The 27,402-nt window shown below is 45.5% G+C and overlaps 1 protein-coding gene across 1 annotated transcript in view; it reads right to left on the reverse strand.

The window, feature by feature from the left end:
* The window catches only part of LOC120999043 (SPHK1 interactor, AKAP domain containing), a 268,238-nt gene that overhangs the window by 10,125 nt on the left and 230,711 nt on the right, over positions 1-27,402 (reverse strand). The window contains exons 8-10 of the mRNA XM_040429919.1: positions 2,165-2,341; positions 1,587-1,676; positions 1,396-1,473 (exon numbers count right to left, since the gene is read on the reverse strand). Of these exons, the coding sequence (XP_040285853.1) occupies positions 1,396-1,473; positions 1,587-1,676; positions 2,165-2,341 (345 nt within the window). The remainder of the gene's footprint in view (positions 1-1,395; positions 1,474-1,586; positions 1,677-2,164; positions 2,342-27,402) is intronic.

A 27,402-nucleotide genomic window follows, 5' to 3' on the forward strand; every position in this document is an offset into this window, starting at 1 on the left:
CTAGCTGACACTGGGAGCTCTCTAAGTGACCCCTGCTGCCACTCCCCCTTACTCTGCCCCGACCTGTGTCTTCACCAGAAACATTTAGGCCTGTGCCCCTCCCCTGTACAGGGCCTGTCACTTTTCTGTCTGACATACTGTTAGATCAAATAAGTAAATAAAAAGGAAATTAATACATGCCAAAAAGGGCTGCAATTTTTTCACTTCACCACACAACAGCTAATAAGCCCCTTTTTTCCACCATTAATACACGGCAAAAAAAGGCTTTAGAACATATAACTGAGCCGTGAACGGCAAATAAAGTTTTTTTTTTGCCACTATTACACGCCAAAAAGGGCTGTAATTTTCTCACTTCACCACACAACGGCTAATAAGCCCCCCCCACTAATACGCAACAAAAAAAGGCTTTAGAACATATATATAACTGCACTGCACAAGGGTTAATAAGACCCCAATAACAAGAACGGTTTGCTGAAATTACAGAGGTATTGCAAACCTGAAATGAGCAGCAGTATAATGGCAATTTGTATCCGCAGTCAGTGCAGCAAGGTGTAATAGGATTGTTCCTATTACCCAGGCTGTAAACACCCCTATTGAACCCTGTTCTGCTTCAATACTGTGGAATAATTCCTCCCTATCCTTTCCCTACACTTCTAATGCTCTTTCCCTGAACTTCTATTGAGCAAAATATACGTTTTTCTTAGCACTGTCCGCAGCGCCTGCTGACGTCTCTCCCTGCACTAAGTACACTGGAAAATGGCTGAATCCAAGATGGCTGAGGCATGGCATTGTGGGTGTTCCCTCATTCCCAGAGTTCCTTGCTCCATGTCCTAACACGTGCAGCAGCCATTTTAGGAAAAAATGTGATTCGTTACCACGAAGCGTGAGGAAATTTGGATTCGGTGCGAATTGAATAATTCCTGAAATTAGGATCGAAATCCACTACGTCAGCTTCGATTCGCTCATCTCTAGTCATCAATATTAGATTGCCAGGGATACAGCACCCAGGACCCACCAATCAGCTATTGGGAGAGGCCAGGCGCTCCATGAGGTCCATGTGATGTTAATTTCATCGGTCACATGGCCTAGCTGCAGCTCAGCCCCACTGAAGTGATTGGGGCTGGTCTGCAATACCAAGCACAGCCACTATACAATGTATGGTGCTGTACTCAGAGTTCTGGCGAGTGTGGCGGCTCCCTGGAAAAGCTAATAGGCGGGGGTGCTGGGATTAGGACCCTCCCCCGATGTGATAATGATGACCTATCCTCAGGATAGGTCATTATTACCATTTCCTGGATAACCCCTTTAAAGAGGTTGTTCATTTTTAGGAGGGGGCTTTTCTACTCCCCCCTCCCTCCCCCACATCGCCAGACCTGTAGAGGGAAGCATACTTACCTTCTGCCCTCCCGGAAAGGATTTGGAAGCATGCGCACTTGCCCATTAAGAGGCCAGAGTTGAGCAAGTGAGTTCTCCCTGAAGAGAAAAGGGTTGGAGCACTAGTCAGAAGCATTTTCTATCCTTACCATCATTAGTCATGTATGTATATAGGAATTCTCGTTAATAGACTTTACTAATAAACTACTTACATGTCTGCTGTAGGGCCTGGTGGAATAATCTCCAGAAACGCGTCTAGATCTACAGCCCCTATACTGCTCCGCGTGCTGCCATTGCTAACGCTGTAAGGAAAGGACAGACGAAAGGATTTATGAGACAACTGTTCTTTTAGGTTATATCTTATTTGACTCTATTATTCTACCAAAAATACATCAACTGCCCTCCAAGGTGAGATAAATCTGCTAAACCTGTCTGTCCTGGGGGAAAGTTGTAAAAATGTCCTCAGTGTGGCCAAAGCTACTCAGGTTGTCACCAAGGATATTCTATTGAGACACTACTGATAACTCAATAGATCACAGCCATGAAAGTGCCTATTTCAAATACTCTCCTATCCCACCTTTCAGGTTCTTGATTAGAATAAGAGAACGACAGTGAAGACTGACACAGATATAGATCTATACCAAAGGGAAATTTGCAGAACTACATCTCATTCAGGATCTGTGGGCACTGTAATGTCTGCCATTTAGTGGCTGTACCCCAGGTATTTCTGATTTAGGGCACATTCTGTATGTAGGAGGCAGTGGGACACAGGGGTGCTGGATGCTGGTACCTTGTGGATCGTTCACTCAGCTGCAGAAAACTGCTGGTGTCCTCTGGGTTGTCCTCGTCGTTCACAAGCTGTGACCAGCTCCCCGTGCTGTCCTCACTGCTGCTCAGAGGAGTTGGGAGTTCAGATCTCGGCTTCGTTTCGGCAGACCTCTCCGTACCCTGCTTTACCTGGCATGACCTGGTGTGAAAAATATAACGTTACAGGTTCATGCATTGCAGTGGGGTAGAGTTATCAAACTACTGAAAAGGAAAACTAGTATAGTTGCCCAAAGAAACCAATCTGATCCCACCTTTCATTTTCCCAAGGACCTCTGAAAAATGAAAGGTGGAATCTGATTGGTTGCTTTGGGCAACTAAGCCAGTTTTCATTTACACCAGTTTTGATAAATCTACCCCATAGACCTTTGTTTCCTAGGTTAAAGGGAAGGTCTACTTTCTCAACTACTTTTTTATAGCAATGGTGCAACTAAAAAAATAAATAAAAATGAACCTTACAAATAATCTTAATTAAAAAGTTATTGTTTTGTATCTACAGCTCTTTTGCAGACCTATCCATCTCCATGAACCCATAGTTGCCAACTGTCCTAAATTTGCAGGGACTGTCCCTGATTTTTAAAAACACTGAAAGAGAGAATGAAAGCACCCTTTAGCCTAAGGCCTCTTTCACACGGGCGTTGCGGAAAAATGTCCGGGTGCGTTGCGGGAACACCCGCGATTTTTCCGCGCGAGTGCAAAACCTTGTAATGCGTTTTGCACTCGCGTGAGAAAAATCGCGCGTGTTTGGTACCCAAACCCGAACTTCTTCACAGAAGTTCGGGCTTGGGATCGGTGTTCTGTAAATAGTATTATTTTCCCTTATAACATGGTTATAAGGGAAAATAATAGCATTCTGAATACAGAATGCATAGTAAAACAGGGCTGGAGGGGGTTAAAAAAAAAAAAAAATCATTTAACTCACCTTAATCCACTTGCTCGCGATGCCGGGCATCTCCGTCTGACTCTTTTACTGTCTAGGACCTGTGGAGAGCATTAACTATAGTTTAAGGACCTGGGATGACGTCACTCTGGTCATCACATGGTACGTCACATGATCTTTTACCATGGTGAATCACCATGGTAAAAGATCATGTGACGTACCATGTGATGACCGGAGTGACGTCATCCCAGGTCCTTAAACTATAGTTAATGCTCTCCACAGGTCCTAGACAGTAAAAGAGTCAGACGGAGATGCCGGCTACGCGAGCAAGTGGATAAAGGTGAGTTAAATGACTTTTTATTTTTTTTTAACCCCTCCAGCCCTGTTTTACTATGCATTCTGTATTCAGAATGCTATTATTTTCCCTTATAACCATGTTATAAGGGAAAATAATAAGGTTCGGGTCTCCATCCCGATCGTCTCCTAGCAACCGTGCGTGAAAATCGCACCGCATCCGCACTTGCTTGCGGATGCTTGCGATTTTCACGCAACCCCATTCATTTCTATGGGGCCTGCGTTTACGTGAAAAACGCACAAAGAGGAGCATGCTGCGATTTTCACGCAACGCAAAAGTGATGCGTGAAAATCACCGCTCGTGTGCACAGCCCCATAGAAATGAATGGGTCAGTATTCAGTGCGGGTGCAATGCGTTCACCTCCCGCATCGCATCCGCGCGGAATACTCGCTCGTGTGAAAGGGGCCTAATTTAAAGAAAATGTGTCACCAAAAATGTTTTCTGCCAGTTAAAACCAGATAGTAACACATCTCCTTTTTTCTAATCTCTTTTTATTTTCTGATTACAGATTTAGGCCGTTCCGTGCATTGGGGACCGCAATTGCACACTTATGCAACCATATTATTATTATTTTTATTTATTTTTATTCTCTCTACCTAAAAGATTTCGGTTTGTTTTTCAATTGAGTGGTACAGTTTATAGGTCACATTAAAGGTGGAAAAAGTTCTGAAATGATTCATCTTTGTCTCATTTTTTTACAGCACAGAAACCTGACATTTTAACAGGGGTGTGTAGACCTCTTATATCCCCTGTATATAGGGGCATTCTATATGCAGGGACACTATGGGGGCATTATAAACACCAGGGGCACTACAGTGGGGCCATTATAGATACTGAGGGCAATACGGTGGGAAGTGTTTATACTGGGGGCATTACAGAGGGGCATTATATATTGAAGGCACTGTGGGGGGCATAATGTATACTGAGGGCACTGCAGGGGTTTTAAAAAAAAAAGGCAGTAAAATTCATAAATTTTTAACAGCCGTTAAAAACTGATGCAAAAAGGCCATTAAATGTAAATAGACAGACAGAAAATGGATGCACACACTGATGGAAAATGGCCATAAAAAACTGTCAATTTATCCATTTTTAACAGACGTTTTTTTCACTGTGGTGTGAATGTAGCCGTAGACCAGGGGCGTAGCGAGGGGGGGCGAGCAAGCTGGGCACATGCCCTGGGTGCAAAGAGTTGAGGGCAGGCCAAGGCAGTTCATTTAGATGGTGAAGCAGGGAGTTCTCCCTGGCAGTCCACACTGTGTAAGAGGAACGTGTAGGCCTGGGAATAACCTTATTAATGTGGGCATTACTACTGTGAGCAGAGCGCAAAGTGAGCATTTCTAATGTGAGAGGGCACAATGTGGGCATTAATACTGTTAGAAAGCACAATGTGGGCATTACTACTGTTAGAGGGCACAATGTGGGCAATACTACTGTGAAGAAGGCACAATGTGAGCATTACTACTGTGAAGAAGGCACAATGTGAGCATTACTACTGTGAAGAAGGCACAATGTGAGCATTACTACTGTGAAGAAGGCACAATGTGAGCATTACTACTGTGAAGAAGGCACAGCGACCTTGTTCCGGTTCCAGCGGACATCACGACAACACGCCAGCAGAACCCTGGATGCGGTAGGACTAGTTGGTTCTTTCATTTATCAAAATGTGTATTGGTACCGCTGTGATAGATCTTATCAGGTGTACATATTTGGGTCATTTACAAAGACTAGCTTCTTATGCTGATCTTTGCTCCTGCTCTGCACTGCCGGAAGATTAGCCTAATTTATGAATTAGGTGCACCTCCAGCAGTCTGTGCTCCTGGAGTAAAAACTACTGAGCCTCTGATTGGAGTCGTTTTACGCCACTTTTACACCTGTTTTCAGGTGTAAAAGATAGTAAATGTGTCACACATTTGCTACTCCTAAATAGTTGCAGAAAGGGGACTCACGACTATATTTATGCCTAAACAAGGCGTAGAAATATTTGTAAGGATATTATTAAAAGTTATGTTTTAAACGGTTCACCCATAACCCTAAGGCCCCTTTCACACAGGCGAGAATTCCGTGCGGGTGCAATGCATGAGGTGAACGCATTGCACCTGCACTAAATCCGGACCCATTCACTTCAATGGAGATGTGCAGATGAATGGTGATTTTCACATATCACTTGTGTGTTGCGTGAAAATCGCAGCATGTTCTATATTCTAAGTTTTTTGCGCAACGCAAGCCCCATAGAAATGAATGGGTCTGCGTGAAAATTGCATAGCATCCGCAAGCAAGTGCGGATACGGTGCGATTTTCACTCAGGGTTGCTAGGAGATGATGTAAGTTAATTGATAAAAGTCAATTTACTGTATTATTTTCCCTTATAACATGGTTATAAGGGAAAATAATAGCATTCTGAATACAGAAGGCATAGTAAAATGTGGCTTTAGAGGTTAAAAAAAAATTAAAAAAAATAACTCACCTCATCCACTTGTTCGCACAGTCGGCACCATCTTCTTTCAAGACCTGCCAAAGGACCTTTGATGACGTAATCGCGCTCACCACGTGGTGATGTTAGTGTAGGTCCTGCTGAATGAAGATAGAAGATTCTATTTTCATTCAGCAGGACCTGCGCTGACGTTACCATGTGGTAAGCGCGATTACGTCATCAAAGGTCCTTTGGCAGGTCCTGAAAGAAGAAGAAAGAAGACGATGCCGGCTGCGCGAACAACAGGATGAGGTGAGTTAATTATTTTTATTTTTTAACCCCTCAAACGACATTTTAGTAAGCATTCTGTATTAAGAATGTTATTATTTTCCCTTATAACCATGTTATAAGGGAAAATAATAAAATATACAGAACACCTAACCCAAACCTGAACTTCAGTGAAGAAGTCCGGGTTCGGGTCTGGGTACCACAGTCAGTTTTTTATCTCGCGCGAGCAAAACACATTGCACCCGTGCGATAAAAACTGAACATAGGAACGCAATCGCAGTCAAAACTGACTGCAACTGCGTACCTACTTGCACGATTTTCCCTGATCGCAGACGCAATGCATCCGGACCTAATCCGGACACGCTAGTCTGCAAGGGGCCTAAGGGTACTGGGTGAGTATAGTTATACTTTGGGTGGCGTTAGAGGCCTGGCACGCTACGCCATTTTCCAGATTTTTGTAAGAAAAAAGAAAATTACATAAAATATTCACATATAGGCTGATAAAATGTGATAAAAAATTTATGGTAGTATTTAAACCATGCAGTTCTTTTTTGTAAAGAGTAGTCCTGTCCTACACAGGCTCCCACCAACAGCAAGCGACTGAACCCTCTCTGGCCCCATAGCAGCCAGATGGGATTCTTCTCCGGTCCGTATGCCCTTGGTGTGAGGCCACTAATAATGAGCTACAGCATTTTCGTCATCCCAGAGAATCAGCTCAGAACTGTTTAGCCACGGGCAAGTTACACTGTGAATTGCTGTACAGATGCCGTACAGCATCTGTCCGCATCCAATCCGCGTTTTTTGTGGTTTAGATGTGGACCCATTCACTTCAATGAGGCCGCATAAGATGCAGACAGCACTCCATATGTCCGTTTTGTGGCCCTGCAAAAAAAATGTAAACTTGTCCTATTCTTGTTTATTTCTATAGAGGGCAGGGCCGGTATCCGTGTTTTGCGGATCCGCAATTTGCGGACCACAAAACAGGCGACGGCTGTGTGCCATGAGTCCTTTTTCTGATAACTCAAGTAATAAATTGCCTTTCTAGACAATTACACACTGTTGTGTACACCATCATTTATGTGCCCATTTTCTTCACTATTGCAGGCAGAACACTGCAGGAAAAATATAATTTATGGCTGAGTTCAACTTTTTATAACCTTCAATGACTGAAAGAACAATAACAAGCCAGACAGTCATGCACATCAAGCCATAAGATACGTGGTAGAGAGTGTCACTGGAGCATTGTATTCAGTCTACGCAAAAATCCTATTGTTCTAGTAACATAATTATCAGTTATTAATCATTGATGCATTGTTATTTCTTGCTAGTATGCAGTTATTATTCTGAATTACCTGCAATCATGTGCTACGTCTTTACATTTTACGCTTACAGTATTAACATATACACTCACCTAAAGAATTTTTAGGAACACCTGTTCTATTTCTTATTAATGCAATTATCTAGTCAACCAATCACATGGCAGTTGATTCAATGCATTTAGGGGGGTGGTCCTGGTCAAGACAATCTCCTGAACTCCAAACTGAATGTCAGAATGGGAAAGAAAGGTGATTTAAGCAATTTTGAGCGTGGCATGGTTGTTGGTGCCAGACGGGCCGGTCTGAGTATTTCACAATCTGCTCAGTTACTGGGATTTTCACACACAACCATTTCTAGGGTTTACAAAGAATGGTGTGAATAGGCAAAAACATCCAGTATGCGGCAGTCCTGTGGGCAAAAATGCCTTGTGGATGCTAGAGGTCAGAGGAGAATGGGCCGACTGATTCAAGCTGATAGAAGAGCAACGTTGACTGAAATAACCACTAGTTACAACCGAGGTATGCAGCAAAGCATTTGTGAAGCCACAACACGCACAACCTTGAGGCGGATGGGCTACAACAGCAGAAGACCCCACCGGGTACCACTCATCTCCACTACAAATAGGAAAAAGAGGCTACAATTTGCACGAGCTCACCAAAATTGGACTGTTGAAGACTGGAAAAATGTTGCCTGGTCTGATGAGTCTCGATTTCTGTTGAGACATTCAAATGGTAGAGTCCGAATTTGGCGTAAACAGAATGAGAACATGTATCCATCCTCTGATGGCTACTTCCAGCAGGATAATGCACCATGTCACAAAGCTCAAATCATTTCAAATTGGTTTCTTGAACATGACAATGAGTTCACTGTACTGAAATGGCCCCCACAGTCACCAGATCTCAACCCAATAGAGCATCTTTGGGATGTGGTGGAACGGGAGCTTCGCGCCCTGGATGTGCATCCCTCAAATCTCCATCAACTGCAAGATGCTATCCTATCAATATGGGCCAACATTTCTAAAGAATGCTATCAGCACCTTGTTGAATCAATGCCACGTAGAATTAAGGCAGTTCTGAAGGCAAAAGGGGGTCCAACACCGTATTAGTATGGTGTTCCTAATAATTCTTTAGGTGAGTGTATTCTTCACAGACACTCTGCCTTAGGCTACATGCACACGACCACATGCGTTTTGCGGTCGGCCCAAAAAAACGGATGACATCCGTTTTTTTTTGCGGATCCATTGTAACAATGCCTAAAACGGACAAGAATAGGATATGTTATATTTTTTTTGTGGGGCTACGGAACGGACATACGGATGCGGACAGCACACATTGAAATGAATAGGTCTGCATCCTATCCACACAAAAAATGGAACGGACACTGATACAAAATATGTTCGTGTGCATGAGGCCTTAATCTAATGCTGTAAGAAAAAGGTTCAAAATATTGATGGTGTATCCTCAGAATAGGCCATCAATATCAGACCCACCCAACATTTTGGATGGACTTACGGCTGATTATGTGAAAGATCCAATCACTCACTGGCTGAGGTAGGTCATGGCTGCAGCCAGTGATTTTACTGAGAGCAGCATTCATAACTAGTGTTGAGCGCGAATATTCGAATAGCGAATTTTAATCTCGAATATCGGCACTTCGAGAATTCGCGAATATTTAGCATATAGTGCTATATATTCGTAATGACGAATATTCGTCATTTTTTTCAATCTGAACACATGATTCCTCCCTGCTTCTTGCATGTTGGCAAATGACGTGATTGGCCCACAAGCAAGAAGCAGGGAGGAATCATGTGTTCAGATAGAAAAAAATTACGAATATTCTAAAAACTAATATATAACACTATATTCTATAGTGCTATATATTCGTTTTTGACCCACGCCTGTATTGAACGTGCAATATTCGCATATTACGCGATCATTAAAAAAAAAAAATATATGGTGAATATTCTAAAAAATATTTGCAAAATATCACGAATTCGAATCTGACCCCTGCCGCTCATCACTATTCATAACCATTACCTGCAATGTCTAAACAGTAGCAGGAAGTGGGGTGCAGTGGAGACCCTGCACCATCAGAACTGTGGAGGTGGGGGATCAGAAAGGTAGGTATAACTTCTGGGTTTGTTTTTGCTTTTTTGTGCATGTACAGTTCCTCGGGCAGTTTTTTTTTCGTGCCCTGGAATAAACCTATAAATCGTAGCACAAAAATCATTTGATTACAGACATTTTAAAGTCAAAATAGCACCAGTAGTAAGAAGCTCCACTGCTCGTCAAACTCAAAGTGACAGGTCGACACACCCCTTTCCCCACCCATAACCCAACCCACTCCTCCCAAAGATCCTCCCAGTCTCTCCCAAAGCGCCGCCCATCGCACACCTCAAACCACACCTAATTACCACCCATTCAACGCCCCTTATTCTGTCAATCATTCTTCCCTGTCGACATGACATTTCTGAATCCAAAACAAGCACTCATTTTTTGTCGGCATCATCCATTTTGTGAAATACGGCGCCCATTTTGCGAAGCGCGTCAGGGTATGTCCCAGCATGTTGAAGCCATGTTTGGACATGTCCTAAGATGTTATTTAAAGTGTCGAAATCATTTTGTCGCATGTTACGTGTTTTTTTTCCAATTTGCACAACGCCAGAGCCCTCCTGCGCTTGCCTAGGTCTATTTATTCGATCCATAACGGCTGTCGATGCTGTAGAGACAACATCTTTAGCAATATTCCTGTTTTTACGTGTGGTTTTACAAGTTCCACACCTTTCTTGAATAGGGGTAAGACTCTACGGAACAGACTCCGAAATAATCCTACGAGCCCCGAACCGTGCATGAATACTGCGCCGTGAAAGCCGTCCAAACTATGACCTGCTTGCGCTATGTAATAATGTGTATACGCATTTGGGTCACCGTACACTCTCTGGGACAACATTTTAATGCTGTCGTCACAGCACGAGGTCTAAAGTGTAATCGCACAATAGTTTTTCCGTATTTGAATTAAACAGGTTTAGCTTGATCCGTGAGTATCGATATTGTAATGGTATCAGTGTTGTTTGCAGAGAGGTATATAGTCCGGCCTATTATACTTTTGCGTGACTATTTTGCCATTTTCGCTGCTTAACTCCACAGTTCTTAAAGGCTGTACGTAACTATCGCCAACAAGTTGATGCTGAATGATATCGGTATAAACAAACATTGTATAAAATCCGGCTTTAATATGGGGAAGAATTTTTTTCTTTATATCTAAAGAATTGTTCTCTTTTGCTAAAACTAAATCATCATCCGCGAAATGTTCTAAAACAGAAAAGCCAGGTTTGTTGCAGCACAAAACAATGTGCTCCGCGTCTACATTCTTGTTTGAGCGAACGCGCGAGTAGCCCTGAAGCCCCAATATATTGCCTAACTTTTTGCTAATTTAGTGGTGTAATCGGCGATGGTATTTGCGGGGTAAAGTTTGGCGGAGGCGTTGCAGGGTAGCATAATAAAAAATGATCCATCTTCCATAGTTTACACGCTTACCAAATGCTTTTCTGGAACCCAAGAGTTAAACTTTTCGGGGTAACTGACCCACTTTACAAAATACAGCTTTTTTCCCCTAACCTTTTTCACAATTATTTCTATCTGGTAAACTCGTCGCTAATCAAGGGGTACTTTTTGGATTTCTTTTGCGTAGAACGATCCTTCAATGATCTCATCGGACAGGTCTTTCAACTTATAAAGGGGTCTCAGGCCCCTAGAGTTTACAGCGTAAATGGTAAATATCTCATCCGTATAGGTTTGTTCATAGCCCTTCGTGAATGTCCCCTTATAGCGTACAATTCTGACATGGTCGCCTATATTTTATAACGGTTTAACTTTTTTAATAGCGGCGCAATCGCTGTAGATATTTTTTCAAACGGTTAAAGAATTCTCTTTTGTTACATTGACAGGTTGACACCTTATGGTTCTGTGGTATGTGCGATTATAACTATATACCAGGTCTTGTAACTTGTCAATGTATCTGTATGTGTTTTGTTCTCTAAGATAACGTTGCATTCTTGTTTTCAGCATTCGTTAATTTCTAACGATAATTTGTTTTCCCTTACTCCTAACAGCAGCACAGATGGGGTTAACTGCCCCTGTGGACTGGTAGGACCGGCGGAATTTTAATGAGCTCAAGAACCAATAAACGATCTTCAGCTCCCTGAAAGGGAGGAGATCACCCCCCAGCCCACCGTGTTTTTACCAAGCATAATGTATTTAGGGTGGGATATTTGTGTGCTGCTGTTAGGACTAAGGGAAAACAAATTATCGTTAGAAATTAACGATTCCCTTACGTCCTCAACAGCAGCACAGATGGGGAGATAGCAAGAAGAATCCCCTAGGGAGGGTCCTCATGCCTGGCAGAACTAAGAACAGTCTGCCCAAAAGCCGAAAACTCTGCCATCCTAGCATCTATCCTATAATGGGAGATGAAGGTTGACTCAGAGCTCCAGGAGGCCGCCTTACAGATCAACTCTAAGGGGAGGAGTCTTCTCTCCGCAACCGAGGTGGAGACCGCCCTAGTAGAATGGGCCCTCACAAACTCAGGAGGATCTAAGGATTGGGAGACGAAAGCTTCCATAATGGCCTCCTTGATCCAGCGACTAATGGTGGCTTTAGACGCTTTACGGCCTTTAGACTTACCGGCAAACAGGATAAGAAGATTCTCATCTATCCTGAACTCACTAGATCTATCCACATAGATCTGGAGGCATCTTGAAATATCCAACGGGTCTCTAGCATGGAGTATCAGAGGAGGAGGCTGTAAACAAAACTGGTAAAGATATTACCTGATTGATGTTCTGGAAAGTAGGCACCTTAGGCCTGAAGTAAGGTAAAAACTTCAGGAGTACTCTATCCTGTAGAAAAATAATGTACGGGTGAATTGCGGAGAAAGCCTGCAATTCAGAAACTCTTTTGGCTGAAGCTATAGCCAGAAGAAAGACCATCTTTAAAGTCCAAAATTTAAAATTTACCTCCTCCAAGGGCTCGAAGGGGGGAGATGCTAGCCCCCTGAGCACTACTGAAAGATCCCACTGGGGGATAGGTTTCAGTATAGTAGGCTTTAGTCTTTCAGCTCCCTTCAGGAAGCGTTTGATGAGTGGGTCCCGAGAATGTGGCCTGTTGAGACAGGCCGAGATGGCATAAACCTGTACCTTCAAGGTAGCTGGAGATAGGCCTCTATCTAATCCATCCTGAAGAAATTGAAGTATCGCAGGAAGGGGCGGATCTGCAGACGCCACCTGTCTGGAATCACACCATGCCTCGAAGATTCTCATGATCCTGGAGTAGGCCTTCTTTGTAGACTCTGCTCGGGAATGCGACAAAGTTCTCAGGACCGACTCGGAAAGCCCTTCTATGTTGGGAAGGGACTGATCAACCTCCAGGCTGTCAGGTTGAACCTGTGCAGATCTGGGCAGAGGTGAGTGTCCCACGACACCAGGGTCTGCTCCGGGGGGAGTCTCCAGTATTGTCCCCGACTCATCTGAATGAGCTGGGTAAACCAGGATCTTCTGGGCAAAAACGGTATGATGTCTATTACCGAGGCCTGATACTGACGGATTTTCATCAATACCCTCGGTATCATGGAAAACGGAGGGAAGATGTAAGCCAGCCTGAACCTCCACGGTATCGACAGAGCATCTATCGCCAGGGGGTTGTCTTCCCTGTAGAGGGAACAGAACCTCATCACCTTGGCGTTGAACCTGGTTGCCATGAGATCCACTTCTGGCATACCCCATCTGTGAACTAGCTGCCTGAAGATCTCCGGATGCAGAGACCACTCCATGGTCGGTAATCCTCGACTTAAGCGGTCTGCTATCATATTGAGGGAGCCTCGAATATGAACGGCAGATAGATGGGAAAGGTTCAGCTCTGCCCACCGAAGAATTACCCCGATCTCTGACAGAAGGGGCAATGATCTTGTGCCTCCCTGTTTGTTTATATAGAGAACTGCAGTCATATTGTCTGACTGGACTTTCACTGCTTTGCCCCGGATCTGAGGCGCAAAGTGAAGGAGGGCTAGCCGGATAGCTCGCATCTCGCGAAGATTGGAGGAAAAAATGCGCTCCAGAGGAGACCAAGATCCCTGAATTGGGGATCCGTCCAGGTGAGCGCCCCAGCCTACAAGGGACGCGTCTGTAGTCAATATGACCCAAGCTGGTTGGGTCATAGACTTCCCTGCTGGTAGCTGAAACCACCATCTGAGGGAATTTCGGGTTTGACCGGACAGGGAGCTAGGGTTGTTGCGGGTATCGAAATTTCGATACCCAATCGATACTTTTGTCCCGGTATCGATACGATACCGGGATTTCCGTTTTTTCGATACTGGGCTGCGCTTCTGCGCAGTCTAGTATCTCTGAACATGAGCGCGCTGCTATCGGCGCGCTCATGTTCTCTCTCAGCAGCACGGGGAGAAGGAAGCTGTCCTCCCTGCCCCTGTGCTGCTGCCGCTGCCACCAATGAGAAGAGAGGGGCGGAGGAGGGGCGGCAATGAGAAGAGAGGGGCGGAGGAGGGGCGGCAATGAGAAGAGAGGGGGTGGAGGAGGGGCGGCAATGAGAAGAGAGGGGCGGAGGAGGGGCGGGCGCACTGCGCCACCAATGATAGGATTACTATCGGAGCGATGGGAGGAGACATCAGCTTCACTAGTGGGCGTTCCTTTTCCCTGCGCTGCGATTGGACAGCGCTACAGCCAGGGAGAAGGAACGCCCACTAGTGAAGCTGATGTCTCCTCCCATCGCTCCGATAGTAATCAGCAGCATGTGGAGCAGGAGAGGAGACAGTAATGGGGCACTGCGGGCGAACGGAGCGGCGCCCAGGACTAAATGGTGAGTGCTGAGACATCGCTGGGCGCCGCTCTGTGTGGCCTAATAGTGAAAGTCTGGACTCATATACAGTAGTCAGTCTTTAACACATACAGGAGTGGGGTGCCGTCAGCAGAATCGCATTGCCGGCACCCTGCCCCTGACAGGGAGCTGCGATCAGCGGCAGTTAACTGCCGCTGATCTGCTAGTACCCGCCTCCTGTATAAAGGGGTAAAATCATTGGTGGTGCAGTGTGCCCCCCCCCCTCAATCCCCCCATCCCATTAAAATCATTGGTGGCACAGTGCGCCGGCCCCTCTCAACCCTCCAGTATTAAAATCATTGGTGGCAGTGGCCACAGGGACCTCTCCACTCCCCCTCATTGGTGGTGCAGTGGCAGCTTCTGATCGGAGCCCCAGCTGTGTAAGCCTGGGGCTCCGATCGGTTACCATGGCAGCCAGGACGCTACAGAAGCCCTGGTTGCCATGGTAACATCCCTGATGCTGTGTGCACAAAGCACAGAGCAGCAGGGACAGTGTGGAGTCCTATTCACCCTGATAGAGATCTATCAGGGTGAATAGGAAAAGGGATGAAAGATCCCAGGTTCTAGCCCCTAAGGGGGGAAATAGTTATTAAATAAAAAGTGAAAAAAAAAAAAACCACTAAAATATGAAGTATAAATCACCCCCCTTTTCCCAATTTCACATATAAAATATATAAATAAACATATTACATCGCCACGTCAGAAAAGTCCAAACTATTAAAATATAAAAAAAAAATCTAGGTGGTGAATGCCGGAACAGAAAAAATAAAATAAAAACTGCGCGATTCGCCATTTTTAAAAATGAGGAATGCACGTGGCTTTTTTTGTTTATTTTTTTCGCGTGGTATCGAATGGTATCGAGTATCGCAATACTTTTTCATGGTATCGAAACCGAATCAAAAATTTGGTATCGCAACAACTCTACAGGGAGCACAGGGAATCTAGCCCCGCAGGGCTGCCGTTCCATAGGTGTAAGACCTCCGACTGAAGAGGACGGAGGTGCCATAGCGCCCAAGGGACCGCATCCGCAGCCGCTGACATGAGCCCCAGCATCTTCATGAGAGTCCGGATAGAGACTCGACGAGGGACATAAAGGGCCTTTGCCAGGTCCTGAATCCGCGCTCTCCTTTCTGGAGTCAACCGGAGGGACATCTCCACAGAGTCGACCACGAATCCTAAGTAATGGATTGAAGTCGATGGGCTCACATTCGACTTCTGCCAGTTGATAATCCAGCCTAGGCGGAAGAGAAAAGAGACTGCGACCTGAAGATGGTGGGTAAGGATCGGAACTGAAGAGGCTATGAAAAGCCAATCGTCCAGATAAGGAATAATAGTCAGTCCTTGGAGTCTCAAAGCTGCCACCACCGAAACCACCACCTTGGTGAAGATGAGGGGGGCAGAAGAGATTCCGAAGGGAAGCACGGCGAACTGAAAGTGCCTGCAAACCCCTGAAATCTGGACCGCGATCCTGAGGAGTTTCCGGGAAGCGGAATGGATCGGAATGTGAAGGTACGCATCCTTGAGGTCCAGAGTAGCCATGACGTCCCCAGGATTGAGGATATGGCTGACTGACCTTATGGTTTCCATGCGAAACCTTGTTTTCCTTATAAATCGATTGAGGAATCTCAAATCGATGATCATCCGGAGATCTCCTGTCTTCTTGGGAACCAGGAACACTGGTGAATAAATCCCTAGGCCCCTCTCCCCTGCCGGTACCTCCTCTAGGGCTCCCTTGGAAATATAGTCCTGAATGTAAGATTCTAGGACCACCTGTTTGGCAGACCCGAAGTTTCGTGTGGCGATGAATCTCTCTGGGGGGAGAGAGATAAGATCTACCCGGTGCCCGGCGGAAACTATGTCCTGGACCCAGGGGTCTGCAATCAACCGGCTCCAAGGGTCTTTGAAATGGGTAAGACGGCCCCCCACGGGAATCTGGGGGAGGGGTACGGGAAAATCTAGAGGAGACACTGCAGGGGCAGCAGGGCTTATCCAAGAGCCTCGAGGAGGCCCATAGTCAGGAGGGTTTTGCCTCCCTGGTGGGTTTGCAGGGGCGTCTCGGGTATTTACGAGACGGCCCCCCCCCCAATCTCTGCGCCTAGACTGCTGCCCAGGACGACCTCCGCCCTTCTTTTCCTGTCTGGGGCTGCTGGGGGAGGCTCTTCCCTTTTTTATCGGAGAGCCCCTCCATTATTTTGTCCAATTCGGACCCGAATAACCTATCTGGTTCGAAGGGGAGCCCACAAAGGTTAAACTTGGATGCGTTATCCGCAATCCACGGTTTCAGCCAGAGTGGTCTGCGGGCAGCTGAAACTAGGGCCATAGTTTTGGCGGCCAGCTTCAGCTGCATCTGGGAGGAATCAACTAAAAAGTCCATAGCCAGGTTGGCTGACTTGAAGGCTGCCAGGATGTCGTCTCTTGATACGCTCTGGTCCACATCCGTCTGGATTTGATTAAGCCTAGAGCGTAGATAGGTGGCTACCTCAGTGGCCGCAATGGAAGTAGATGCGGAGGCAGCGGCCGCCGCGTAACCCCTCCTAAGGGTGCACTCTGCCCTCCGATCTAGAGGGTCCTGCAGGCTAGACCCATCGTCTGCAGGGACTAGAGTGCGCCGGGACAACTTGGCTATAGCCATGTCCACCTTGGGAACGGAACCCCACGATTCCACCAAGGGTTTAGCCATCGGGTATATGAGTCTGAATTTTCTGGTAAGCACTGGACCCTTCTCAGGCTTTTTCCACTCTGTGCGCATCACAGAGAGGAGGGTCTCATCCGCTCTAAAGACACGCTGTGTCCGACCGGCGGGATCGGAGGACTCCCCCATGTCAACATCCTGGTCCCCCGACCTGATGGACTTGAGTAACTTCTGCGTCTTTTCTGGAGGGAAAAAGCAAGAAGTAGATTCTTCTTCCTCAGAAGAAGAAGACCCCACTGAACAGGGGGTAGGTCTTTCGACCGGTGAAACCACCTCCATGGGAGTCTGAGAGGGACCTGGTAGCCTCTCATTAAGCAGCTGAACTACTCCCTTGATGGAATCATCCACGTATGTCTTAGTCCATTGGAACATCTCCTGCATCGTGGGTTCCGTGGATGCCGTGCGACAACTCTCACATCTGGAGTAAGGACAGCTGTCATCTAGGGGTGTGTTACATTCGTAACATGCCAAATGCTTCCTCTTGGCCCCAGCCTTCCGCTGATCCTGCTCCTTAGGGGAAGCCATAGTCTGTAATGGAAGAAACAAAACAGGTCATAACACCTACAATATCAGGAGGTGGAGAAAACCAGACCTTAAGGGGGCCCATCAGCACTAGAAGAAATAGAGCTGAAAGAAGAGGAAGTACAAAACCCAAGCAAAGCAATACTGCAGGAATATCACAAAGCACAGGAGAGCTCTGGAGCTAACTTGTGAAAGCAACGCAACCAGAGCACTGACTGATGGGCTCTGGGCGCTTAAAAGGAGGAAGCCCCGCCCAATGGGCGGGTCCTGAAACGAGATCAGCCCCCAGAAAAATCAGAGCCTATACTGGCTCTACCTATACGAAAATTGTCTCCCCAGACTAATCCTAAGTCCAGGATGTCCTTCTAGGGAGCCAGTTTAAAAGAAAGGTGAGTTTTATACATCACCGCAACGCTTCGGAAAACCGGAAGTGACGTAGCGCACCTAGGGCGCGTCACTTCCGGAAAATGGCGGCGCCCATAGCGCCGCACACATGCGGTAACGGAGGGACGGAGCACCGTCTACAGATGATGAGAGAAGAGGGGAGGGGACGCCCCCCTCCCCGACGGTACCCCAGACCGAAATCGCCATGATCAGGCCTAAAATAAAGGCACTGAGATCCATAGAAAGCGAGCTAAGCTTAAGGAGGGGAAAAGAACCCCTAAGCAATCTTCAGCTCCCAGAGAGGGAGCGACACGCCAGTCCACCTGTCCAGAGGACAGAAAAAAACACGGTGGGCTGGGGGGTGATCTCCTCCCTTTCAGGGAGCTGAAGATCGTTTATTGGTTCTTGAGCTCATTAAAATTCCGCCGGTCCTACCAGTCCACAGGGGCAGTTAACCCCATCTGTGCTGCTGTTGAGGACGTAAGGGAATCTATTAAAATGCTCCACCAGAGACGCTTTGACCGTATTCGAAGATAAAAAATGATGTATTTTAAAGACTTCACAAAGTTTTCTCATAGGTTTGTTTATAAACTCTCGACCCTGATCCGTCTGAAGTTTCCTGGGTGACCGCCCGCTTAACGTAAATATCTGTTCAAGAGCGGCTTCCACCGTCACACTGGATTTATTGGAAAGTCCAGACACCCAAGCATATTTCGAAAGAATATCAAACGATAGTTAGCAAGCATTTTACACCATTATTTTCTTTAGAAAAATCTATCATACACACAAGATCGGCTTTCCATTTGTCATCTATATCAGACACCACAACTTTGTTTCTTTTAAATGATTTTTTTAACCGGTTTGTGCAATGTGTAAGTATCCTCATTGTTCAACCAATTTTTTACAGCGTCTTTTCTTATTCCAAATTTTCGTACTTCTCTGAATAAGGGTTCAACGCCACCATAAGAACCGACAGCTTTTGGCGTGTAGTACTGTTTTCTCAATATTTCGGCATTTGCGGTCATTTTAGCAGCGTTTTTAAGTACCTGCCATCAACGATGTACCCTAACGGTTTATGCAATTTTAACTAATCAAGATACTGTATTATTGTAAAAAGAAAAACTTCTAAAACAGAAAAGCCAGGTTTGTTGCAGCACAAACCGATGTGCTCCGCGTCTACATTCTTGTTTGAGCGAACGCGCGAGTAGCCCTAAAGCCCCAATATATTGCCTAACTTTTTGCTAATTTAGTGGTGTAATCGGTGATGGTATTTGCAGGGTAAAGTTTGGCGGAGGCGTTGCAGGGTAGCATAATAAAAAACGATCCATCTTCCATAGTTTACACGCTTACCAAATGCTTTTCTGGAACCCAAGAGTTAAACCTTTTGGGGTAACTGACCCACTTTACAAAATACAGCTTTTTTCCCCCTAACCTTCTTTTTAACAATTATTTCTATCCGGTAAACTCGTCGCTAATTGTCACAACCAGACAGCTGAGAAGCTCTGACAGAAGCCTTTCAGAACCTCCTCCTTGAGTTTTCTTTGTTTTGGTTTTCAGTTCCTCATCTCATTAGCCTCTCTCAGCTGTCATGTGTTTGGACTGATTGCATCCCTTTAAATTCCTCCCCATAATGCAATAGTGTGCGGCTTATACAACTTCCTGGAGTGTGTGTGCATGCTGTTCCTATTGCCCAGTCTTCTACAAAGATAAGTGCTGTACTTTTATTTGTGATTTTCTGTTTGCTGGATCTCAGTTGACCCTGACTCCCTCCGTGTCTAGTGTAGGGAGCCGGTGGTCGTGTCCCCACACTATTGTAGGGTATTCAGGTGGTAGATAGTCGAGGTACGTGGATATGCGACCATCCACCTTTGGGGTGTTCGCATAGGCTGAGCAGTCAGGGAGAGTGACAGGTCTTATGCAGGGGTCTCCCTTTTGTTCCTTAGTTTTGGATCCAGTGAGTCATAGATTCTTTTGCTTTGTCTTGTTTCCTGTACACCATCCATGACATTATAAGCCGCCAAAACCGTCTCAAGCATGGATCCGGTTTCACTTTTGGCTGAACGCTTCCAGGGTCTTTTATTGGAGGTAGCTGATCTCCGTAAGACTTTTTCTCAGTTTCAAGTGACCGGTTCAGCTTGCGTTCATGGAGTTTGTTCTGAGCCTAAGATCTCGCTCCCGGATACGTTCTCCGGGGGTAGTGAGAATTTTGTGCGTTTTAGAGAGGCTTGCAAACTCCATTTTCGCCTTCTTCCCCATTCCTCTGGTGATGAGGAACGGAGGGTGGGGATCATTATATCGCTGCTCAGGGGTAACGCTCAGTCCTGGGCCTTTTCGCTGCCGGAGGGGGCACGGCCCCTCCGTTCAGTGGATGAATTATTTTTAGCCCTGGGTCAGATATATGATGATCCGGATCGTATTGCTCTGGCTGAGTCTAGACTACGTCTGTTATGCCAGGGTAAACAATCCGCAGAGATATACTGCTCAGAATTTCGGAGATGGGCAGCTGATACTGGTTGGAATGATGCTGCACTCCGAAGTCAATTTTGCCATGGTCTTTCAGAGGGATTGAAAGATGCATTTTCCTTTCATGAGAGGCCTATCTCCTTGGACTCTGCTATGTCTCAGGCCGTTCGTATTGACAGGCGTCTTAGAGAGAGAGGAGAGATCTCTCCTTCCTGTCATACTCAGTCCCGGGACAGTGCAGTGGTCTCATTCTGTGCGCAGGGGTCTCAGTCGTTGTCAGCCCCTTCTGAGCAGGAACCCATGCAGCTGGGGTTGATTGCCTCTGACAATAGAAGATTTAGCCCGCATGGGAGGGTTTGTTTTTGTTGTGGAGGTATAAATCATTTGGCAAATGTTTGTCCCTCTAGGAGATACAGGCAGTTTTCTGGGAGTAATAAAGAAACAAAAAGGAAAAAATCTTTTAAAAATGTTCCGTCTGTTACTATTGGCAGGGTTGAGGCGGAAATTGAAGGTTTTCCGTTTGCTTGTAGTTCCCGTTTTGTCCTGCCTGCTAGGGTGGCGCTAGAGAGCAAGAGCATTTTTTGTGAGATTTTTGTGGATAGTGGAGCAGCTGTCAATCTCATTGATAATCAATTTGCAATAACTCATGGTTTCCAGGTATGCACTTTGGGAAAGGATATTCCTGTTTTTGCTATTGATTCCGCTCCACTTTCTCAGAAATCATTAAAGGGCATAGTTCACAATATCCGTTTAATTGTGAGTGATGCTCATGTTGAGGATGTGTCATGCTTCGTCCTTAGCGGTTTGCCTACTCCTCTAGTGTTGGGGCTACCCTGGCTCACTAAACATAACCCCACCATTGATTGGCAAGCTAGGCAAATAAATGGTTGGAGTGACTTTTGCAGAGAGAATTGCCTCACGACATCTGTTTCTGAGGTTTCTACTAAGACTGTACCACCTTTCCTCTCTGAATTTTCGGATGTCTTCTCTGAGAGTGGAGTTCAGGATTTGCCCCCGCACAGGGAGTACGATTGCCCTATTAATCTCATCCCAGGCGCCAAGCTGCCTAAATCTCGTTTATACAATCTTTCCCAACCTGAGAGGGTCGCTATGCGTGCTTATATCTCTGAGAGTCTGAGAAAAGGACACATACGACCCTCGAAGTCACCTGTTGCCGCTGTTTTTTTCTTTGTTAAGAAGAAAGATGGTTCTTTAAGACCTTGTCTGGATTTCAGGGAGCTGAACAGTATCACTATTCGTGACCCTTATCCGCTTCCTCTGATCCCAGATCTGTTTAACCAGGTTGTTGGGGCTAAAGTCTTTTCCAAATTAGACCTAAGAGGGGCATACAACTTGGTCAGGGTCAGAGAAGGAGACGAATGGAAGACGGCCTTTAATACCCCTGAGGGCCATTTTGAGAATTTGGTTATGCCTTTTGGTTTGATGAATGCCCCAGCCGTTTTTCAGCATTTCGTGAACAGCATTTTTTTATCATTTAATGGGAAAATTTGTATTAGTGTATTTGGATGACATTTTGATTTTTTCTCCTGATTTCAAAACTCATAAGGAACACTTACGTCAGGTCTTGCTCATCCTGCGGGAGAATAAATTATACGCGAAACTGGAAAAATGTGTGTTTGCGGTTCCAGAGGTTCAATTTCTGGGGTTTCTTCTCTCCGCTTCTGGTTTTCGCATGGACCCCGAGAAGGTCCGCGCTGTGCTTGAGTGGGAGCTTCCTGAGAATCAGAAGGCGCTGATGCGTTTTTTGGGCTTTGCCAATTATTACAGGAAGTTTATTTTGAATTATTCCTCTGTTGTTAAACCACTCACTGATATGACCAGAAAGGGGGTCGATTTTTCTTCCTGGTCGGTAGAGGCGCGTAAGGCCTTTTCTAATATCAAGGAGAGTTTTGCTTCCGCTCCCATCCTGGTACAACCTGATATTTCTTTACCCTTCATAGTTGAGGTTGATGCTTCAGAGGTAGGTGTGGGTGCGGTCTTGTCTCAGGGTTCCTCTCCTGCCAAATGGCGACCGTGTGCCTTTTTCTCTAAGAAACTCTCCTCCGCAGAGAGAAATTACGATGTGGGAGATAGGGAATTGTTGGCCATCAAGTTGGCTTTTGAGGAATGGCGCCATTGGCTAGAGGGAGCCAGACACCCTATTACCGTGTTTACTGACCATAAAAATCTGGCCTACTTGGAGTCAGCCAAGCGTCTGAACCCGAGACAGGCCAGATGGTCTTTGTTCTTTTCAAGGTTTAATTTTGTTGTTACGTTCCGCCCTGGGGTTAAGAATGTGAAGGCAGATGCCCTGTCACGTTGTTTTCTGGGAGGTGGGAATTTTGAAGACCCGGGTCCCATTTTGGCTGAAGGTGTGGTGGTCTCTGCTCTTTTTCCTGAATTGGAGGCAGAGGTGCAGGCAGCCCAGTCGGAGGCTCCTGATCTTTGTCCTCCTGGGAGGTTGTTTGTGCCTCTCGCTTTGAGACACAAGATTTTTAAGGAACACCATGATACGGTCCTTGCTGGGCACCCGGGGGCAAGAGCCACACTGGATCTCATCGCTCTGAGATTCTGGTGGCCTGCACTTCGTAAGTCGGTTGAGGGTTTTGTGGCAGCCTGCGAGACTTGCGCTCGTGCCAAAGTCCCTCATTCACGGCCATCAGGTCCTCTCCTTCCCTTACCCATTCCTTCCCGTCCTTGGACACATCTGTCCATGGACTTCATAACGGACCTGCCTCGTTCCTCGGGGAAGACTGTGATTCTGGTGGTGGTGGACCGTTTTAGCAAAATGGTGGATTTCATCCCTTTTCCTGGTTTGCCCAATGCTAAGACGCTGGCGCAGGCATTTATTGACCACATTGTCAAATTGCATGGTATTCCTTCAGACATAGTCTCTGATAGGGGCACGCAGTTTGTTTCCAGATTCTGGAAGGCTTTCTGTTCTCGCTTGGGGGTTCGGTTGTCATTCTCTTCTGCTTCCACCCGCAGTCGAATGGCCAGACAGAGCGCGTCAATCAGAATCTGGAGACATATCTGCGCTGTTTTGTGGCGGAGAATCAGGAGGATTGGTGTTCTTTTTTGTCCCTTGCTGAGTTTGCTTTAAATAACCGTCGTCAGGAGTCCTCTGATAAGTCACCATTTTTTGATGCATATGGGTTTCATCCGCAGTTTGTGACTTTCTCGGGAGAGGGGTCTTCTGGTTTACCTGATGAGGACAGATTCTCCTCGTCTTTGTCATCTATTTGGCAAAAGATTCAGGATAATCTAAAGAGCATGAGTGAGAGATATAAGCGTGTGGCGGATAAGAGACGTGTGCCTGGTCCGGACCTGAATGTTGGTGATCTGGTGTGGTTGTCTACCAAGAATATCAAATTGAAGGTTCCCTCCTGGAAGTTGGGTCCTAGGTTTATTGGGCCTTACAAGATCCTGTCTGTCATCAATCCTGTTGCCTACCGTCTTGATCTTCCTCAGACTTGGAAGATCCATAATGTTTTTCATAAGTCCTTATTGAAACCTTATGTTCAACCCATTGTACCCTCGCCTTTGCCTCCTCCTCCGATTATGGTTGATGGGAATCTTGAATTTCAGGTCTCTAGGATTGTGGATTCTCGTCTTGTCCGCGGTTCTCTCCAGTACCTCGTTCATTGGGAGGGTTATGGTCCTGAGGAGAGGATGTGGGTCCCAGTGACGGACATTAAGGCCACTCGTCTCATCAGGGCTTTTCATAGGTCCCATCCTAAGAAGGTGGGCTCGGAGTGTCCGGAGTCCACTCGTAGAGGGAGGGGTACTGTCACAACCAGACAGCTGAGAAGCTCTGACAGAAACCTTTCAGAACCTCCTCCTTGAGTTTTCTTTGTTTTGGTTTTCAGTTCCTCATCTCGTTAGCCTCTCTCAGCTGTCATGTGTTTGGACTGATTGCATCCCTTTAAATTCCTCCCCATAATGCAATAGTGTGCGGCTTATACAACTTCCTGGAGTGTGTGTGCATGCTGTTCCTATTGCCCAGTCTTCTACAAAGATAAGTGCTGTACTTTTATTTGTGATTTTCTGTTTGCTGGATCTCAGTTGACCCTGACTTGCTCCGTGTCTAGTGTAGGGAGCCGGTGGTCGTGTCCCCTCACTATTGTAGGGTATTCAGGTGGTAGATAGTCGAGGTACGTGGATATGCGACCATCCACCTTTGGGGTGTTCGCATAGGCTGAGCAGTCAGGGAGAGTGACAGGTCTTATGCAGGGGTCTCCCTTTTGTTCCTTAGTTTTGGATCCAGTGAGTCATAGATTCTTTTGCTTTGTCTTGTTTCCTGTACACCATCCGTGACACTAATCAAGGGGTACTTTTTGGATTTCTTTTGCGTAGAACGATCCTTCACCGTAAGAACCGACAGCTTTTGGCGTGTAGTACTGTTTTCTCATTATTTCGGCATTTGCGGTCATTTTAGCAGCGTTTTTAAGTACCTGCCATCAACGATGTACCCTAACGGTTTATGCAATTTTAACTAACTAATCAAGATACTGTTATTGTAAAAAGAAAATGTTCTAAAACAGAAAAGCCAGGTATCAAGATACTGTATTTATTGTAAAAAGAAAAACGGAATACTTTTTTTAAAGTCATTTTATGCAAAACATTGAGATATTACATGCAAATACAAATTTAATATACAGTTGTGTTCAAAATTATTTAACCCCCAATGCTGTAAAGGGTTTTAGGGAATTTAGTGTACATTTGTAATTGTGTTCAGAATGAAATCTTACAATGACTTTTTAAAGAACCAAATGCAACTAAAATGACATCAATTGTTTTTGTAATACAGTATTAAATGGGTTTTTTGTGATTTTTTCATTGACACAATTATTCAACCCCTTAAAGACTACCACTCTTAAGAACAGAGGTTCATTCAAGTGTTTTCGATCAGGTATTGAAAACACCTGTGGATGTCAAGGAGCAGCAATCAAGCATAATAAGCACCAATTAGGCAGATTTAAAAGGACTGTGATACTCAGCTCCTTCTAGACATTTACTGGTGTGTTTACAAACATGGTGAAGTCAAGAGAATGGTCCAGGAAGACAAGAGAAGAGGTGATTTCTCTTCACAGGAAGGGCAATGGCTATAAGAAGATTGCAAAGATGTTAAACATACCAAGAGACACCATAGGAAGCATCATTCGCAAATTCAAGGCAAAGGGCACTGTTGAAACGCTACCTGGTCATGGCAGAAAGAAGATGCTGACTTCGACTGCTGTGCGCTACCTGAAGCGCAAAGTGGAGAAAAGTCCCCGTGTGACTGCTGAGGAACTGAAAAAAGATTTGTCAGATGTGGGTACTGAAGTTTCAGCTCAGACAATAAGGCGCACACTGCGTAATGAAGGCCTCCATGCCAGAACTCCCAGGCGCACCCCCTTGCTGTCTCCAAAGAATAAGAAGAGTCGACTGCAGTATGCCAAAAGTCATGTGGACAAACCACAAAGGTGTTCTGTGGACTGATGAAACAAAATTAGAACTGTTTGGGCCCATGGATCAACGCTATGTTTGGAGGAGGAAGAACAAGGCCTATGAAGAAAAGAACACCTTGCCTACTGTGAAGCATGGCGGGGGGTCAATCATGCTTTGGCGCTGTTTTGCTTCTACAGGTACAGGGAAGCTTCAGCGTGTGCAAGGTACCATGAATTCTCTTCAGTACCAGGAGATATTGGATGAAAATGTGATGCAGTCCGTCACAAACCTGAGGCTTGGGAGACGTTGGACCTTTCAACAGGACAATGATCCCAAGCATACCTCCAAGTCCACTAGAGCATGGTTGCAGATTAAAGGCTGGAACATTTTGAAGTGGCCATCGCAGTCACCAGACTTAAATCCGATTGAGAACCTCTGGTGGGACTTAAAGAAAGCAGTTGCAGCGCGCAAGCCTAAGAATGTGACTGAACTGGAGGCTTTTGCCCATGAAGAATGGGCGAAGATACCCGTAGATCGCTGCAAGACACTTGTGTCAAGCTATGCTTCTCGTTTAAAAGCTGTTATAACTGGAAAAGGATGTTGTATTAAGTACTAAGATTGAATGTCACTTGGGGGTTGAATAAAACTGATAATGATGTGAGCACAGAAAAGACATTTGTGGTTATTTCATTATAAATGTTATGTTATATTTGTCTGACTTACAAGTGCCTCTTTGATTTAATTGTAAACAAGATGACTGAAATGATCAAAATCAATGTCAAACTGGCTAAAACACTCAATTTCAGTGGGGGTTGAATAATTTTGAACACAACTGTACAGTCAAAGTAAAAGTTACAACATTAACCAAGCCGCCTGTAACAAAGGCGGCGTTCTCTTTTTAGGTAATAAAAACCAGTGTTGTTGTTACGAACAGCTGCTGTCTAAAAGGGGTACGAACGGCTTCAAAAAGTTCACCGGGCGACCCCCATTTTAAATTATCGTAAAGTTCTCTCGTTCTTGTATTACCGATCACGGTTGATGACACGTTCAGTTCGGCGATGGTTTCCATGAAGAAGCCCTACCCGCGAGGCGTTTTAGCCTTATGCAAACCGTGACTCTGCGTCGCGGTGCGAATCAGGACGATAATGTTAGATCCTGGTATAACTTGATCTTTGTAAATGAATTCACCTCTAGCGTTCCAGTATGGCTTGTTACCCGATCGTCGCAGTTTGTTCAACAAAAGTTCTGCATTTTTCCTATACCTTATATTAACATTGTCAAGTATCTCTTTAACATCGTCTCCGCTAGAAGAGCCATTTGTCGATCGTTGTTGATCGTTATGCGGCTGAGTAATCAAAGTTAAGGTTGACATTTCTTTACCGGCCTGTTTGTTGAGCATCAAGTATCTCTGTAACACATTAGTGTATCTTTTAATTTTTTCATCATCTGAAAGGTCATTTCTGTGTAGTATATCACTAATTTCGGAGTCCAAACGCTGTGTGGCAGTTTGGCGTATGTCTGGTGTTTCTACAGCTGTTTTTTTTAGGCGGTCCAATTCGTGTCTGGAAACCTGGAACA

This window comes from Bufo bufo, chromosome 4, assembly GCF_905171765.1.
Source record: "Bufo bufo chromosome 4, aBufBuf1.1, whole genome shotgun sequence".
NCBI lineage: Eukaryota > Metazoa > Chordata > Amphibia > Anura > Bufonidae > Bufo > Bufo bufo.